This window comes from Crocodylus siamensis, chromosome 2, assembly GCF_052110815.1.
Source record: "Crocodylus siamensis isolate JL-2025a chromosome 2, ASM5211081v1, whole genome shotgun sequence".
NCBI lineage: Eukaryota > Metazoa > Chordata > Crocodylia > Crocodylidae > Crocodylus > Crocodylus siamensis.
The window spans coordinates 174,868,034-174,887,330 of NC_143396.1; the positions used below are offsets into that span (position 1 = coordinate 174,868,034).

A 19,297-nucleotide genomic window follows, 5' to 3' on the forward strand; every position below is an offset into this window, starting at 1 on the left:
AATAGGCTAGATCTCTAGTTATAGTTTTAGACTTTTCTCAGTCAGTTGGTGTCTGCATTCCTCCAGAGTTCCATAGTGAATCCTGGCAAGAGGGGATGGCATATCTTGAGAAATATGGGGCACACAGAATTAAGCCTTACTAGAAAATCAGATGCATCTGTATACGTTGGAGAAGGGTTCCAAGGTCAGGTTTCATAAGTGTATACAGCTGTATTCAATAACATTATGAACTAGTTGATTGATGCTCCTCATGTCTGATCTGTGAGTTTACTTAGCTAAGGTATAGGCTTTCAAAATAATGTGTCCACAGTGAGCTGTGCTGGAAATCTGTAGGGCTGATATAAACATTGCACATTGCATGAAGAATGAGTTTCAAAAGCAGACTTTTGATCATTGTTTAACCTGGCAGAGCATGTCTGTCTGCTTCCTCATGGAGAGTTGTAGAGGCAGTGCCACAAAGAAATAAATAAATACTGTTTTCCAGCTGTATTGCCTCCAGAGTTGTACAGAATTCCCCTCCATTTCTGAGCCCATTTCTAAATTCGGCTTCTAGAAGTAGTGGCCTTCCAGGGACTATTGGAAGGCTGGGGTGTTTAAGCTCTTGACTAAGGGATCTTGGGGTTTGAAAGATTTGTGTGTATGCTCAAAACTGCCAAACCCTGCTAAATGAGGGTAAATAATCTAAGGCTAAATGATAATATAGCCTTGTAAGCAGGTATACCTCTTCTCGTGTCTTGTTCCCACAGGGCCTCCCTGTAGAATATGTGTTTAATTCAAGTAAATAGCATCTTTAACAGCACATTTGTTTTCATCTGGAGTTTATTTACCTTCTTGAGACCCAGATTCTTACAAATATGGAACATTCACTTAATTTTGAAAGTCACTGGTTTAAAAACTGTATGTTCTCTAATCTCTCTCTCTTAAATTTGGATTGATCTTGCCATTTTTACTTAACCACGGTCCTCTCAATTCTTTCTCACTTCCCCCTAACCCCCTGCCAAATATCACGGTGATTTTGGATTTAACCATTTTGTATCAGAGTTCAGTAAAACATGCTGCTGAATTTTTTTATTATTATTATTATTATGTTTGTTCTATCATATCATTCAGCTGAAATGCAGCTGGAGTATTAAAACTTCATAAAACCTCTTCATAGTACATGGACTGCAGTACATCCAGTAATAACATTAACTGACAGACTGGCAATATGAAGTGGGATGGGAAGTTTGGTAAAAAAAATAAATAAATAAAAATAAATAAATCTCTGACTACCTTTATCCAAAAATGAAAAGCATTTATTTGTTAAGTTTTACTGACAACAATGAAATTGTGGCTGAGTACCCCCATCCCCCTTCCACTTCAGTTTTAGATGTAAATAATTCATCTATACAGATATAATTTATAGTTTGCATTTAAAATTCTTGAACTGAAGTAGACTAAATTAGTGAGCTGCTATCCCACAAGGTCTCCCTTGATTTTTAGAGATGATGTAGTTTTTCTTTTCACCTGCAATATGAGAAGTTGATTCTTCTTTGTTAATGACATTTGGAGATGAAGTGCAAAAGCAGATTTGATTTAAAAATTGTCTGATTTTTTTTTTATACAAATAACTTTTGTTCTGGAAAATTTAAGGAATTTCCATGTACAAAGACCATGTCTGATAGCAAAAAGTGTTGCATATGTATTAAAATAAAAACTTAGACTTTCCAAATTGATTATAAATGGAACCTTTCAATTTATCCCGCTGCACCATAGCCCTATAGCATTAACTGTTGTACTAATGCTATAGTGTTAGACACAGCATAATGCTTTGTTTTCACATCCACTGAAGTGAGTAAACTCTTAAATAAATGGCATTGGGACGCAGTTTTTGGTCACTTCAAACTTTGTTCTCTTCATCCTTCACTAGTGCAGCATGATAGATGTGCGTACTTTGTGGAGGTCCATGCTGTATCTCTTGCCGGATCATGTTGCTGTTTGTTCAAACTCACTGCTGTCAGTGACCTAAAGTTAATCAAGGTACTGTCCTCCTGAACTTACCAGAACCTTTCCTTTAACTTCCTTTAGAGGCAAGAATCTCACTGATCCTTGGCTTTATAACTTGGAGTTTCAAGATTCTTTAAGTAACCCTGAGGTAAGAGAAACTTGAGAGAGAGAACTTTGCTTCTCCTTGACAGCCTTGCTAAATAGAGCATTGGTTCTCAACCTTTTTAGACTTAAGGTATGCCTCAGGAAATGCCAGCTCTTATTTTTCACTTGTCTTTTGACTACAGAAAACTAAGAGCATTTCTTCCATTGTTAACAACTCAGACCACAACTGGTCAGAATGTTTTTGATGCTATGGATTCCTATTTGGATTCTCTTGTGAAGCATACTTGCACACCTAACAGTGAACATCATGTAGCACCCCATGGCATGCTTGACAGGATCTTAAGGCACCCTCAGGTGCCACAGCATCATGGTTGAGAATCACTGAAATAGGACCTTCTCAGTTACAAGCACCAAACTGGGACAGACCATCATCTAGTTGACCATCAAATTCCAGCATCCTCAAGTACAGTATTATCTTGTTGCCTCAATAAAGTACTTTACAGGGAAATTTTAAAAGATCTGTACTCTCCTGCTTATCAAAATGAAGTGGTTTTCTGCAAAGATACTATTAAGGCAGAAGTTTTGCTCTTGGTTTCCATAACTCCACTATGAGGTATATGGAAAACTCCTGTTTCGTGAGATTTTTGGCTCTGATGCTCTTGTTAGCACTCAGAAGGACTATCTTAATGACCAGACTTCAACACTAAATACTTCCATGTGTTCAGAATGATATGTTTAGTTTCTTTCTGGCCAAAGCCAGCAAATATGGTACCTGCCATGAGCTGTCCAGAAGCTCCATTTGACACAGCTCATATTCTAAGTGCATCCTTAGTTTGGAGGCTGTCTATCTCCTTTTTTTTCCCTTTTTCCTATTTTCCTTCTTTGAGCAAGTCCCTTGTTGACCCTGACGGTCTCTTCTTTTTACTTGTATTTTCATGTGTGTTTACTAGTGACTTTCTTTTCAGACTTGTAAAGTCTTGTGATATTATAGAGGAAATGTCTGCCTGCTATTTCCAATGCACAAGTTGGGTTCTTTGTGAGAACCAGTGATGAATCCCTGCCATGCCAGAGCTATGGTGGTTATGTACTGTCTGATACTGGCCTCCCAGAATGAAGTGCCACAATGCAAACTGCACACAATCAGAACCAAGTAAAACATTTTTGTAGGATGTGGAGAGCTTTAACCAAGGACAACAATCCCACAAGCTCTTTTAAGGAAGAATAGGCTTTTTGGGTAATCTGGTATATCGAGGCATCAGTGCTTTGAGTTTGGCCAACACCATATGGCTGGGGTGTTGAAACTATAGTCTGCAGGCCAGATCTGGCCTATAGAGCTGCTCGATTCAGCCTGCTAGGCAACCAGCAGGCCACCTGAGGTTGGCAGTGGTGGCTACTGCAGTATCCAGATCCCTTAGGCCACAGTGAACATGACTGTTGGTAACAGGAGGGCACATGAGAGTGGATACAACCCTGGTTGCCCTCCAGCTGCTTTGTCTGTTGTCAGTGCCATGGCCCCAGCTCCTGACTGTCAGCCCCATCACTGCCCTATGCTGAAGCTGCTGCCCTGTGCCAGAGCTAGAGCTGTGACGGCAACTTCAGCTTGGTCATGTGGTGTGCAGTGACAGCCAGAGCTGTGCTACCTGCCTTGTGCTAGAGTGGCATGCTGCCATGTGCTGTGGGCTGTATCCGGTCCACAGAGCCCTGTAATTTGGACCATTCTAGGCTGCAAAGTAAGTTTGACACCCCTGCCATATGGTATGCTGCGAAAGCACACATCTGAGTTTGGTCAGTGCCTTCATGAGCATTTTGGATTTTGAGACTCCTAGCTGTTTAATAAATTTCTAATTGTCAGGATTCGACATGGGTAATAAACATGCCGAACATCTGAATGTAACGAGAGGACGTTGCTGGGTTCAGTGTCCCTCATCCTATTCCCAGACATCTATTGTTTACTGTCACCTGGGTTTTGTCACCTTCCTAACAATGCCTTTTCTAGTATAGTGTTTTGATTAGAAATGTTTCAAATGCTGCAGGAAACCATTGTGCATAGCTTTAGAGCCTTAAACAGTAGGAGTACTTTACATGCACGGTTTATCTACACATTGTGATTTTACCAGGAGTACAGCAACTCAAGAGCTCTGTTCCCAGTTTGATTTTTTGCAAGTCTACACACTGTTTGACACTTGATTGTGTCAATTTCAATTTCAATTCTTTCAGAATTTTTTTGGGGTTCTGGTTTTGTGGAGGTTTTTTTTAATCTTTTTTTCTTTTCAAGACTTCTGGATAAACCAGCTATCTCAACTTAGTTTATTTATATGCTGCTGCCAGCCAGCTAGGAAAATTTCAGTGTTTATGCTTCAGTGGAAATATTTCTCTGCTGCTTGTGATTTGGGAAATATCAATCCATTCCTTCTAAACACAAATTTTTGTCATCATCCTGATTGAGGGAGCAACAAGACTTCCATTTCACCTGTAGATGGAGTAGATTTACATGTACAGGAAAGTATATTCCTACTAAACCCAAGTTTCATCCGAAAGGATCTTTTATATTTCTTATCATGTGTTAGATATTAAGCTGGGCTTGACACTTCATATTTAGTATTGAAAGGTACTGAGCTGTACCCAAAACATAGAAAACAATTGAAGACTATTCAAAATAATCTTAACTCTTAAGTGTTTTGAAGATAGCTCCATGATTCATTCAGTCTTAGAGGATACTTCCCATAGCCTATTATGAAATTTAGCTTTCAGTCATGGACATGTGTAAAGGAGCAGTTAAAGTCAGCCTACAGATTCTTTCAGTAACTCTTTTTGCTCTGATATGACCTTTGCCCAAGGTCATACCCTGTCAGTTTGTTTCTGAAGTAGGAAGAGACAAAATTTGTTTGCCAGTAATTTGTTATTTTGGTATACTTCTTATTGCTGCAAGCCAGTTTTTACTCTGTGTGTTGGGAGGGGTGGGGGTGAGGGTCCTAATTGAATTTTCATTTATTAAATGTTTCTTGTTGACGGTGTTAAAATAGTATATTATTGGGGCTTCCTTCAAACTTATTCTTAAGAGTGACAATCTGGCACTCCTGGCCCCTTTTAGAAAATGGGAAACGTGCTTACACTGTAATGTTACTACTTTTGAAGATAGTGTGCAGGCTTCTTGGTCACCTGTCCCTCCACCTCTCCTCTGAATTTGGGAGTTGTTAATACTGACACTGATCTTTGGCATTGGCTTTATAGACACTCCGGCCTCCATTTTTATCTGGTTTACTTCTTTGGTATTTTTAAATAAATTTAATAAAAATGAATACATTTAACTTTTTGTGTCTAGCTGGGGTTTGAAAGACTCTGTTTCCTGTTTTCAGAATAACTGACTGGAATGTTCTGAGACCTCTTGGGTGAAGCAGTATCAGTAGAGTATAGTCTTCAAAATTGTCTAAAAAGTGCCTCTGAGAACTAAAACTTTAAGAACCAAGGAAAACACTGTAATCACTGTGCCTTTGATACATGTAGAAGAAGAGGAAGGGTTGTATGCCAGCACTGCCACTACTGATGGCAGTGGATACAGACCATTTAATGCCTGTATGCAGCATTTCATTCAGCAGTCACCATTTTGTATGCTGTCTTTGAACAGGATTCAGTCACTCTTTAGATTGTTCAGGTACTGCCAAAAGATTGGTACAGCCCTTGGCACTCATGCTGGAGTCGGGAGACCTAAGAATGAGACTCCTGCATGATGCTTTTGTAATTGATCTTTACTAGAGTGGGTTAAGTACTCGTTTTTCACTTCTGTCGTCAGTCTTACAGGTGTGAGGGGACATGTTTTGTTCAAAATAAATTCTAAGTATTGCTTATAATTTAGTCAGTTCAGCAGGAGTAGTTGTAGAGGGCAAACCAAGAAAGATACTATCATGTTGGTTGCAAATAAGTGTATGCAAGCTGTTTGCCTATACTAGTCCTGTTATATGGTCGTTTGATGTACTTTTTACTTCTGGCCAATTAAACTTATCTTGCTGCTTTCTAAAGAAATGAAGAAAAGAAAGGTGAACCTGAAAATCGGAGCAAAGACGTCCCAATTTTAATGTTAGTGACCACTTCAACTTAGGTTCCACCACTGGAATATTCTGACATTTGTATCTTAAGAACAGTCCATTTCATATAGTTTATTAAATCTAGATACTACCTTCCTTCCAGCACCCCAAAAAAGAAGGGATTGCCCTTAACATGTCTACTTAAAATGTGTTACAGAATGAACAGAAATGTAACCTTGGTAATTCATATACTTTTATTTCCAAGCTGAATCTTCTTTCCAGAGCATGTTCAAGACCCAGCTCTTTCTCTCCCTTATTTAGGGCTATTTTGTTAATGGAGAGTTCCATTTCCAGCTGTCTGGCTTAAACCAAAAATATCAACAGCAAATGGTTGTAATCTTACTAGTGAACACCTGTAGTCTTGAACCAAATCTTGCCACCTTGTTAAATTTTGTTCTAGCTAATAAAAAGTCTATCAGTGATCTTGTCACTTCTTATAAAGGTACATTTGCAAGGTTCTTTGCTTGAAGTTCTACTGGCTGCTGTACCAGTCTTTTGGCAATATGTGAATGATCTACAGAATGACTGAGTGTGTTCCAGGAGAGCATACCAAATGGACCCAGTGATGAATGACATGCTAGTATAAAGGTAGAACCATGGATCTTTAGCTGTTTCCACTGCCATCAGTAGCAGCATTACTATTATGCAGCCATTCTTCTGCCTCCCACTTGTATCAAGGGCATAAAGATTACAGTATTTTCCTGAGGCAGGAAACAGTCCAATTTATCTTTTGTTAGATTTGATTAAACTTTTTGTTGTCCTCATCCTAAAGAGAGCATTCAGAGTCTTTAACTTGTGGTGTTCTCTGAGATGAGTAACAAATAAAATGAACTCAAGCTTTGCTGTATCTGAACATGCATCACTGAAAACATTTGAAATGTTAACAAAATGAGCATGTGAATGATTCAGTAACCCATTTCAGAAAAAAATTAATGGGATGAGAGATCAACCAAACTGCTTGAACTTAAATTTCCTTCAAAAGTCATACTTTTCTCTAAGTACGTGTTCTGAATAAGTAATAAAACAACATTAAAATCAGTATGATAAAACTCTAATGGAGATACTGAAACAACTGCAAGCTTCAAGAAAATACGTGAAATTTGTAAGCATGTAGGGAATGTCTTCCTTTCTTAAACAACATGGTAATGTCTTGTTTAAACAGGTAGGCTTTTTAGGCTGCTGACAGACTTTTAAAAAAACAACAAAACAAGCACTTTAACAGAAGAGGCATTGCATCAGTTTAACTTGGTGCCTGCAACATCTGTATAGACTGCACATTTCAAGCGAGGCATTGTGGCGCTTTTATCTAGTAACCGATTCAATCAGCTATTGGCAAACACCAAAAAGCCCCCCGCCAAAGCATGTGAGCTATACAGACATTGAGTGAGCTGGGTCAAACTGATGTAGTGCCTCTTCTGGGCATGTGCCATGCTGGGAGCAGGGGTGCACAGCTGAAAGTAAAGTACTGTTTTGGGGGTGGGTTGTGGCTTTAAGTCTGTAAGCCGCCTTAATGGCAAAGAGATGCATAAAAAGTTTTGGGGGTTTTTTGGTTGGGTTTTGGAGGGGGTTCACATTTCAATAATTGTTCAGTAATCCTATTTTCATTAGTCATGTTTTGTTTTGGTTTTTTGGAGAGAGGTTTTTCTGTCAGACTAGTTTGCTTTCATGGATAAATTTTAAAACTGTGGAATGCATTCTTCATACGGATGCAAATGTAGAGTTGGTGAACCATAGAAATATACAGTATTGCCCTCTCTGAGGGTACTGATAAATGGCTGGAAACCACTAGGAATGCTTATTTTCCCCATATTTCGTAGCAAGATAAGTTATAGGGAATTATGATAGACTTGTCAGTATCCTGCAGGTTGTGGGGGTTTTTAAATCTTTAAAGCAAACACTGAAAGCTTTTGTTGAAGCAGTCTACAGCCTAGAATCAGACACTGATGTAGTTCTGCTCTTCCATGAGTCTTTTGATTCATATGAGCTGTGTTTCTTAAGTTCTGTTTCTACTCTGTTTTTTATAGCTGTTGATCTGAAGACGAGTTTTTGTTGTTGTTTTTATTTTTTAAACATTTCAGCCTAATAACAGTAGCTCTCCAATTTTAGTGTTATAGGGTAGAATAATGATGCCTGATCCAGTTTAGTTGCAGCGGTACTAGTCCGTTGTGAAATGACTAGCAAGGGAAGGATATGGAAAATTCTTACTTTTCTGTGTCATCTCATCTCCCTGAATGTCATGCAGCAGAAAGTAAACCATCATTCTGCATTATTGGGCCTTGGTCTTATCTGAGACCTACTATATAGCTAAAATATAGTTTTCATTAGATTAAATGTTCTTTAAAGTTTCAGATTTGCTTTAGTGCTAGAAATGAGGGCTCTAACTAGGTCTACCTGATGTTAGTTCCTTGATGCTCAGAGGTGAATAATCCTTGCCACCAGTGGGGAAAAGCTTTATGTGAAAGTTTTAAATAAGGATGAATAACAGTTGACTGGAATGGTTTTATTTTTATTTCAGGTTTCGACCCATAAAAGGAAGGCAGGAGGAATTGAAGGAGGTGATCGAACGTTTTAAGAAAGATGAGCACTTAGAAAAAGCCTTCAAGTCCTTGACGTCAGGTGACTGGGCCCGGCACTATTTTCTTAACAAGAACAAAATGCAGGAAAGGTTGTTCAAAGAACATGTAGGTGTATTTATAATTAATGCACACTTTCAGATTGTTCGTATGTTTTTTCACAACTTACTGTAGAACGGATAGAGCAGTCACTGAATCTAGTATAACTGGTCTTTTCTCTTCCCTTGGGGCTTAATGTCAATTAAAGAGGAGTAGAGAACTTTTCCTTAAAGAAACGATGCAAGAGTGTTCTCAAAAAATACATGTAATCATAAGATCCTCTTAACTCCCAAAAGAACTTCCTAATAAGTTCAATGAGAGATTAAACCACCGCTTACTGTCTTCTTAGCTTGACTGTTGTGTCACATGAGGTATCCTTTGACATTGAGTTAATCAGGACCATGGTGGGTTATCAAAGTAAACTATCAAGTGGTTTTGAAGGACAAAATAAGACTCTAGGGTAATATGTACAGTTAAAATATTTTCTTGAATGTCCACAAATTTAAATGCACTAAATATAGTAAAGCAATATTGATTTCAAAGATGAATCTAATAATGGTGGGTTTTTTTAAGTAATCAACTTTCAACATTTTGTGGAAGAAATTTTTGTGACTTTTCTTCCACTTTTAATACAGCAGAGTTTTTTTGTTTCTGTTTTTGTTTGCGTTTGCTCTCTCCCACCCCCCCCATTGCAGGTATTTATTTATTTACGAATGTTTGCAACTGACAGTGGATTTGAGATCTTACCTTGCAATCGATATTCTTCAGAGCAAAATGGAGCCAAGATTGTTGCAACAAAAGAGTGGCAAGTATTGTGATTAGCAATTAGGAAAATCGTACCTAATTATTATTTTTTTTAAAGGGGGAGGAGGGTGATAAAATTCTTTGTAAATGCAACAACTATAGAATTAAAATTGCAGGCAACTGAAGATTGGTAAATTGAGGTTTGTAATTGATGTTTCAGGGTGGGTGCACGCATTCGTGTGTGTCTGTGTGTGACCAGTCAGTTGTTGCATAATAAATTCCAAATACTTGCACCCATCCTCATCTTACATAGGAGCAAGGGAAAGGTAGGCAACCATGACCACCCTCCAGTTCCTCGTGACTGCCAAGGTCCTTGGTGTCTTTCTTTGTTGTATATTGTGTGGTGGGTTTTTAACTCATTTTCCATGTCTTTGGGAGTTTTCTTGGGTAGTCATTACAGACATCACCCAAATGTGTAAACAGCAGGAGACTTGCTTTAAATCTCTACTCACTATAGAACAAGATTTCAGACCCAAGACTGTTAAAGTGCTAAGCAGTGTCTACTTTGGGACACTTCTTTGCTTCACAGCCTTGGTTTCTAGACTGGCTGTGTCTTGTGTATGTGGAGTCAGATTCAGATTGACAGAATGTAATTCGAGAAAATCTGAAACTCCACTCAAAAGAACAGCTTGCCAATGGGAATGTCTAGCATAATAGGATTGAAACCCTGATGAAGTCTTGTTACAGACCTGGCATGCCTACATTTAAAGGAAACTAGTAATTGAGGGTTTGTAGAACAGCTATGGTAGGCATAAAGGCATTGGGATTTGCTATTTTAAAGGCATCTGATGGCCCACATGGCCTCAGACTCACCTTCAGCTCCCCATACTGCCACGCTGCCTTGTCTTTTGGGGTGAAGGCAGGGAGTGGCAGCTAGAGCAGGGAGGGGGGAACCTGAAGACTGGCTGCTATTGCAGCTGGAGCTGTAGGGTGCAGGAGGGGAAGGGGAGCAGTGGCTAGGTGAAAACCCAAGGGCCACCCATTAAACCTGTGAGAGTTTGGGGTCTGATACTTGAAGGTTCTGGGTTTCATTCCAGTCATTTGAGCATGCTGCTCTTTCAAAGAGCCTTATCTCTGAAGATCTACTTATCACAGGGGTACAGAGATGGTATTGGCATTCTTCCCATGTGAATCAAAGGAAAGCTTCTTTGTGCTGTGTCCTAAACAGGCACAAGACTCCCAACTCAACTCCAAATGCAGGAAGCTGTGATTGTTCTAGCCAGAGTAAGAAGTGGATGAAGGAGAAGAAGCACAGAACTGATAGGTTTCCCCATTTCTACATGATATCATTAAAGTGGGGAGATAATGGGACCTCAGCTTCCAGTATATCTCTGTGTAGTAGCTCTTCAGTGTTGGGTAGGAAGATAGAAACACATGAAACTTTGTCATTGGCATCCTTGTCCTTTGATGGCTGTGGAAGCTCCAACACTCGACCATTTTGCTGCTGCTGCTTTTGACCTCAGGAAAGAGTTTAGAAACCATTTTTCTGTGTCCAAAATAGTGTAGTGGGTTCAGTGCGTCCTTTCTTTAACCTGACAAGGGATCTTTTCCCATAACTCTACTCCATGCTTTGACACCCAAACCTTTCCTGTGGTAGCCTAAAGCTGTCTTCTGTCAATTACACACGTGTGTGTTCAGAATAACAAGCACGTAAGTTTAGACAGAAACGCACACACAGCTCTGTGCATTTAAAATATTCTGAGGATCCAAAATAAGGACCTAGATGCCCTTGCTGAACAAGGCACTTAAATCCCCCCCCGTTCAGCAAAAGCTAAGCACCTTATTAGGTGTTTAGGAGTGTAACCTTTTAAAAGTGAACTAAAATGCATGTAACTTAAGTACATGCAGAGAAAGTTCCAAAATTAACAGATTCCATGGTTGTCTTCAACATTACAGCTTTACTAATATATTTTTAAATGCTTTCTTGTGATTTCAGTTGTAGGGCTTGAATTGAAAACTCCAGGCTTTTGTCATGGAAAAGCTGACTTTAATAAAGTCAGCTTTTACACATTAATAATGTGTAAGGGAGCAGCTTTCATAGGAGGTACACAGGCATCTAGGCTAAATTCTTTGACACAAGTTTGGTCTATCTTAAATAATTACAATTTTAATTTTTAATGCTGTTAGTGCTTTCTTTTAGTTGATTTAAGACTTCATGGTCTTTTAGCATTTCTCATTGTGCAGAAATTTTATTTTTTGGCAAGAAAGCTGTTTATTTGCAATATTTTTTCATTTTTAGAATACTTATCTTTATCTTTTAACATTTAGGAAGCGAAATGACAAGATAGAATTATTAGTGGGCTGTATTGCCGAACTGTCAGAAATGGAAGAAAACATGTTGCTCCGACATGGAGAGAATGACTTCAGCGTCATGTATTCTACACGGAAAAACTGTGCTCAGCTATGGCTTGGTCCTGCTGCATTTATCAACCATGGTAAGTAACAAGCCTTAAAAAGCATCAGGTAATAGAAGCAATTCTGTTTAAAATTCTCTTGCGTGTAAGGGATGCCTCAAAGTAGCAATGTTGTTTAGATTCATTCTGAATTTTGGATCTTAAATATAATTAGCATGATCTGAAGTACCGTATTGGTTTTAGGGCTTAAATCTTGGTCAGTTTCCAGGTCAGAGCTGCTGGGCTGTGCACTGGGAAGCTAATTAGAAGCTGTGAGGAGGGCTGTCTTCTCCTTTCAAACATGGACAAGAAAATGATCTGAGAATCAGTAAAACAGCAGATTTGGGCCCTACTACATGACACTTGTACAAAAATTTCCCCTGGCCTGAGCTCTAGGCTGTAAGGAACATTGTTCCTAAGTGAACTACTTGCAGTGTTCCTTGTTCATTGCTTAGACAGACAAACTTCACTGATTCTGTTGCGTTTTGTACCTACAGGGGAAAAAGCAAAACTTTCCTTGGCTTGTCATTTTTTAAAGGAAAAATGATAGAATGTGTTACAGAAACAAAACTGAGAAACTGAGATTTGTTAAAATGTTTCAAGATGACCCCTCTTGATGCAGAAAATTCTTGTTTAATATAATGCCCTTGAGTATTTTAGTTGAGATTCTAGCAGCTATTGAAGTCAGAGTGAAACCTTACTTTAGATGTCTATAACTATTCATGTTTCAGGTCTTATCAACAGTTAATTGACTTTATCTTTTGGACCTTTTTCAGATTGCAGACCTAACTGTAAGGTAAGCATTAAAACCCCCCCACACACATACAGAATACCCTCCCCACCAAAATGTCAACTTGTTTTATTCACAAATGCTAGCTAATATTAGTGATTACTACTTTTGTTTCAGTTTGTATCAACTGGCCGTGATACAGCATGTGTGAAAGCTCTAAGAGATATTGAACCTGGAGAAGAAATCTCTTGTTACTATGGGGATGGCTTCTTTGGAGAGAATAATGAATACTGCGAATGTTACACGTGTGAAAGGTTTGTGCTATTGAAAGACATGGTATATTGGATGATGATGTGATATATTGCAAAGCTGCAGGTTCAGTTTCTTTGGCTGTCCAGGAATTGTAGATAACATCATAATAATAATCACATTTTTTTTTTTTTGCATTTTTTTAAAGGATTTTTGAAATCGTCTATATTTTGCTAAGTTAGAACAATGTAGACATCAGATTTTTATAAAATACAAAGATATGCAAGGGTAAGTGGGGGGGCAAAGAATGGAAGAAGAGGCCCCCAGGTGTTTTCAAAAGCAGGGAATAGAGATGTAATTTTTGAGGCGCAATTCCTCCCTGAGGTAGAGCCAGTTACCCTTTCGTCTAGGTACAGCCTGATGCCTCCGTCTGCCTCCCAATAATTTGCAGAACTTAAAAGGAAAAAAAAAAAAGCCACTGCATAATTCATATCAAACTACTACTTGTTAATTTTCGGGGAAAGTTGGGTTGGCATGGTGGTCAGCAGTGCAGTGTACGAGAGGTTTTATATTGGTCTCATCATCTCTCTTCCATTCTAACTGTATGTTTCAAGGATTTTTTTTTCCTTTAGTACACTAGAACCTCAAATAGGTTGTCCTTTTTACTTTGAAAACCAACCCCTCTGAGCAATTAAAGGTACCAGGAATCTGTCTTCCACTGCACAAATAGTTGTGGTGACTTAGAACTGAAAAGAGAAGAGGAAGTCTTAAGACTTGATGAATCTTCATCTGTTTCCATTTTCCTTGGGGAAGTAAAGAGATGCTGGCCCATGAGTACAGGGTTGATAATAAATTAGTTAAACCTTGATCCATCCAAAGAAAAGTATGCAGGTAAAAGGGTAGTTATACCATTACTGTCTACTTTGGCTGTTGGTATTAAATGTAGAGGTGGGCAGGGTGGAGCAAATGCAGTAATTGTTGTTAGGCAGGCAGGGTTATTTGAGTAGATGTGATTATCTTTTATTAGGCCAACTGAGTAGTTGGAAAAAACTTCTTAGCAAGCTTTTGGGCGCAGCCACCCTTCTTCAGGCACAGGGAGTTTCTGTTTGCTAAGAACTTTTTTCCAACTACTCAGTTAGTTTAATAAAAGATACCACATCTAATCAAAGAACCTTGCCTGCCTATGTCCTTAGACCAACATTGCTAAACCAAAAACCCAGTAATTGGTGTAAGCAACTCTTACAATGAGGCAAATATGGGAAGAAATAATGGTTAATTTCCTGTTGAAGTCTTAAGCAACAGAATTCATATCAGATGTCCTTTGAAGTATTGTACTGAATTTTCATTCCGTGCAAATTGAATTATGAAAATAATACTAAAACAAGAGGCAAGAATTTTTGTAGGTGATATCTTTTTATTGGACCATCTGCATGGTTGGGATAGCCTTAGACAAGCTTTTGAATATAGTGCTGCCTCCTTCAAGTCTGAGAGGAGGAAAAAAAACATGCAGTTGGTTCAATAGAAGATGCCACCTGCAAAAATTCCTCATTTATTGGACCATAAAAGTTACAACTTTATTCCAACACTCCCAGACCAAGACAAGTTTATTTTAGCTCGTCCCCTGTTTACAAAAAAGGGGAAAGTAATTGCAAAAGACAAGAATCAATTTTCAGTAATTCAGGGACAGTTTTCTCTATCCCTAATTAGAAATGAAATGCGCATTTAAATCTCCTACCTTATCAATACCTGAACTGTCTGCAAAATCTTAAACTAAGGTAATACAATTGTTTTAAGAAGGTTGTCTGAATATAGCTTTGATTGTAATGATGTATATACTATCAAACAACTGTACGATTATACTGAGAATTGTTGATATGTGATATTCTCTTTTATAGACGTGGAACTGGTGCTTTTAAATCAAGAGTGGGCCTGCCAGCACCTACTCCTGTGATCAATAGCAAATATGGACTGAGAGAAACAGATAAACGTTTAAACAGGCTTAAAAAGTTGGGTGACAGCAGCAAAAACTCAGACAGCCAATCTGTCGGCTCTAACACTGATGCAGATACCACTCAGGAAAAAGCTCATGCAAGTAAGCAAATGGAAGCTGTTTTTTATGGGGTTTGTTTTCATGAGAAAATTCTCTGTAAACATGTGTAATGTTGATGAGTCTCATAATGAACAGCCCACAACTTATTATTTCATCCAAGAAACTGTAAGTTCAGTTTTTTGCTAACAAAAAATACAGAAACAATGAAAGAAGAAAAAAAATAAAGAAAAACATACCTTGTATTGCATGTTTTCCATATGAATCCTGTTTCCAAGCAATACCAACAAAGTGTCTAAATTGGAGTGGGTGTACATGTTTGAAATTTGAGTAAACGTATAAAAAATGCAATTTAGGAAATAAGGGTTATTCCTAAACAAGAAACTTCAGGGAGGTAAAGGAATTGATGTTGTATAGGAAAAATGGGATTCAGATAAATAAACTTGGTATATGTTAAATAAGGAAGTTGTTGTTTTGTTTAGACAGTTGTTCAACAAGTAGGCATTTATAGTCCTTGCTATTGTCAGTAAGGTGAAGTTGTTGATCAGTTCAGTTATAGTCCAAAATGAATGTTGACAGCTGGTCATCTTAAAAGAAATTCAAAGGGATTTTTATTCAGTGATTGACTGTGGGCTTTGTAGTCATGCAACTTTGAGATATCTACCTTTTTCTTTTAAGGCAAGACATAAATGACTCTAATGATGTTTGCCTTGTCAAGGCAGACTTCAAACTATTTAATGCAGTAGGTTTCTCTAGCTTCTCTTTGCTGCTGTGATTTCACGCTGGCACTATTTCCATTCCCTGTGTTTTAAAAAAAAAAAAAAGCCAAAATGCAAAGGAAAAGCAGGAAATGTGCTAACTTAAAAAACAGCTCTGCAGCACACCATCAAAGTAGTTTAGAAATGTGGCTCTCCTTGGGCAGATTAGCTTCCCTATGCACTCTTCTGTGTAAGGGACTTGACAAGGAGAGCAGGAGCCAAACCATTAGAAGAAAAAATAGTCTCATCCCTTTCCCTAGCACAATTGTGGCAGAAGACCAGAGCTCTGATCCTCAACTGTGCTTGAAAAATGTACAGCAGAATTTCAGGATGAGGTGGAAAGGTTGCTACATGCAAATTACCAAGAAACAAGCTTTAAGTGTAGGCTCTCCAAAACTTGAAGTTTAAATGTAATTTTGGGCACTGTTAGGCAATACCATATGGGCCAGAGTTGTGAGCTAGAAGTTTTTTCCATTTGATTAAAAATCATAATGTAACACAGTGCAAAAATATGACTTCTGCAAATTTCCATGAAAAGCAAGATCATAAAGTTGGTTGAAGTACCTGGTGAAAAGCCAAGTTAAATTAACATGTCTTAACAATTTTTTTATTTCAACAGCTAACCGAAAATCTTCAATTGGTGTAAAAAAGAACAGCAAGAGTAGAGCATTAACAAGACAGTCGATGTCCAGAATTCCAGCTTCATCAAATTCTACCTCATCTAAACTAACTCATATAAATAATTCCAGGGTACCAAAGAGACTGAAAAAGCCTGCAAAGCCTTTACTTTCAAAAATAAAGTTGAGAAATCAGTGTAAAAGGCCAGATCAAAAGAATGTCTCAAGAAAACTCGAAATGGGAAACTTAGTTCTCAAGGAGCCTAAAGTCGTTCTATATAAAAACTTACCCATTAGAAAGGATAAAGAAACTGAGGGACCAGTAAAAGTTGCAGTCTCTAGTGGATGTTTAACAAGACATGCAGCAAGAGAATACAAACTAAATTCTGTGAAAGGTGCTCATGAGCATGGTGAAATATCATCTTGCACATATATAACCAGGAGGTCAATGAGAACAAGGATGAATTTGAAGGAGACCTCTGACCTACAGCTTGAACCAAATATGTTAGATGGGTATAAAAATAACTTGACTGGGACACGATCAGATAGTTTAGAGCAGCAGTCTCATGTGATTCATGAAAATGACCTGGCTCATGGAACATCACATAAAGGGGAGGGGAGGTGCCAGAAAACTGATGTGGGAATGTCCAAAAAGAAATCGCGACAAGGAAAACTTATGAAATCCTCTACAAAAGTAGAAGAAACTGATCTTACATACAATATACCTGGCAAAGATGAAGTACCAGATTTGATCAGTTCTCATCCAGAACCTGGAGAGAGGAGTAATGTAGTGGACATGCCTGTTGGCTATAAAGACTGTATTTCTGGGTCTGGTGGGTGCTCTGTTACATCTGACAATTTTAAAGCAAAGGATGGCTTTAGAACTGCAAAAAGTAAAAAGAAAAGACGAATCACTAGGTATGATGCACAATTAATCCTTGAAAATAGTTCTGGGATTCCCAAACTGACTCTTCGTAGGCGCCATGATAGCAGCAGCAAGGCAAATGACCAAGAAAATGATGGAATGAATTCTTCAAAGATAAGCATCAAATTAAGTAAAGACCATGAAAAAGATAATAATTTATATGTAGCAAAGTTAAATAATGGATTTAACTCAGGATCAGGCAATAGTTCAACAAAATTAAAGATACAGCTAAAACGAGAGGATGAGAACCGAGGGGCATACTCTGAGGACCTTCATGAAAATGGCATGTGTTGTAGTGATACACTCTCTCTCTTGGGGTCAAGAATGGAAGTGGATGATTATGGTCAATACGAGGAGGAAACGGCAGATGAATCCTCCTCAGAAGAGGATGACGAAGACGAGGATGACTATGATGATGAATTTGAAGATGATTTTATTCCTCTTCCTCCAGCTAAGCGTTTAAGGCTCATAGTTGGCAAGGATTCAATAGACATTGACATTTCTTCCAGAAGGAGAGAAGATCAGTCATTGAGGCTAAATGCATAAGCTCACAGGTCTTAAACTGACCAGGATGTCCATTTTTAAACAAAAAATAATTCCATTCAATTATTCCTCAACTGAAGAACTTTCTGAAAATTTTAGTGGCAGCACTTCTTTATTGTTTAGTCACTTATCAACATAATATTGTAGAAAGTGTACAGCATACTGACTCTTCTTAAGTCTGATTTGTGCAGATTTTTATTGTACTTTTTAATAGCCTTCTTATGTGCAATTCTGAGTTAGAGTAAGAGGTAATGCTCTGTTGTAAAATAAAGGCTCAAGCAAAATTTAAAAAGTGACATCAAAACTTTCCATGCAGGACAATGAGAACAGAATAATGTGGCTACACAATTATTTTTAACCTGTTAAGAGCATTTGTTTGCTCTTACAATATCTGACTAAACAATAATTAAAAAAAAATCATAGTAGCAGCATATTAAGGTTTTCTAGTATATGTTAATATCACCAGCAATGATCTACAGCTATTCAATTTATTTGCTAGATGTTTTTTCCCCTCTTGGAGTTTGTCAGTTTTAACACTGTATGCTGTCCCAGACGTACTGTTTGTGGCCTTTGTTATAGTAGCAAACCGTTGGTTGGAAGTCAAATTGATTTCTTTAAAAAAAAAAAAAAAAAAAAAAAAATTAAAAGGTGTTGACAGTTTGCTGACTTTCTAGTACATTATATGTACCAGGGTAGCAGTATGCAGAATACAAGTTTGGATATGGTGTATTTATTGCTTGTTATGTAAATTAAACACCTTGTATTTAACACTTTTCAATACTTTTAGATAAAATTGTTCTTTGCAAGAATGATTGGTGCTTATTTTTTCAAGAATTTGCTGTGAAACAATGTGATTACAACAGGCAACATTTATCCAATGAACTGCAGCTATCCTGAATTGGTTCTACATAGTTTTCTGTTGCACTTGTAAAATGCTACAAGGAATTTAAAGAAATCTATTCACTTTAACTTATGATAGTTTTATGAAATTAAAAAAAAATCTAAGTCACAGCTTTTGTTCTGTGGTAACCTATAAAAATGTTTGTCTTCTGAGATCCAGTGTAAAGGACTGAAAAAATATGTATATGTTGTAAATATTTGTGTGTTGTGAGAAATTTTGTCATAAGAAATTGAGATAACTTACCAGAAGGGTTTTTAAGTTTAGAAATACATTCATGCCAATAAAATAGGAAATTATAAACCTAGTTTTAAACTCTGTATCGGTGGGAGTTTTGTGCTTTTATTTAGTTATATATTCAGGATTTCAGAGTCTGCAGGACATGTTCAACAACAAAGCATCGTCAGTGAAGAGCTTCAGGACTGGTTTGTTTTTGTTTTAATAAATGTGCTAGGGACAGGAGTAGGTTGGAAATATTTTTTTTCTTTTAGTTTATTTATTAAAGTTTAGCAGATAAGCCACTTATTTTAACAGGTAGGTCTCTTCTC

At 37.7% G+C, this 19,297-nt stretch overlaps 1 protein-coding gene across 3 annotated transcripts in view; it reads left to right on the top strand.

Annotated features, from left to right (window-relative positions):
• KMT5B (lysine methyltransferase 5B) overlaps positions 1 to 19,069 on the top strand; it is a 45,043-nt gene extending 25,974 nt beyond the window's left edge. For all 3 annotated transcript variants that reach the window (XM_090032366.1, XM_090032367.1, XM_090032368.1), the window contains 7 exons: positions 8,689 to 8,854; positions 9,481 to 9,594; positions 11,862 to 12,024; positions 12,759 to 12,778; positions 12,890 to 13,026; positions 14,857 to 15,053; positions 16,386 to 19,069. In XM_090032366.1, coding sequence (XP_089888492.1) covers positions 8,689 to 8,854; positions 9,481 to 9,594; positions 11,862 to 12,024; positions 12,759 to 12,778; positions 12,890 to 13,026; positions 14,857 to 15,053; positions 16,386 to 17,854 — 2,266 coding nt within the window. In that variant the 3' untranslated portion in view covers positions 17,855 to 19,069. The remainder of the gene's footprint in view (positions 1 to 8,688; positions 8,855 to 9,480; positions 9,595 to 11,861; positions 12,025 to 12,758; positions 12,779 to 12,889; positions 13,027 to 14,856; positions 15,054 to 16,385) is intronic.
• Positions 19,070 to 19,297: the final 228 nt, after the last annotated feature.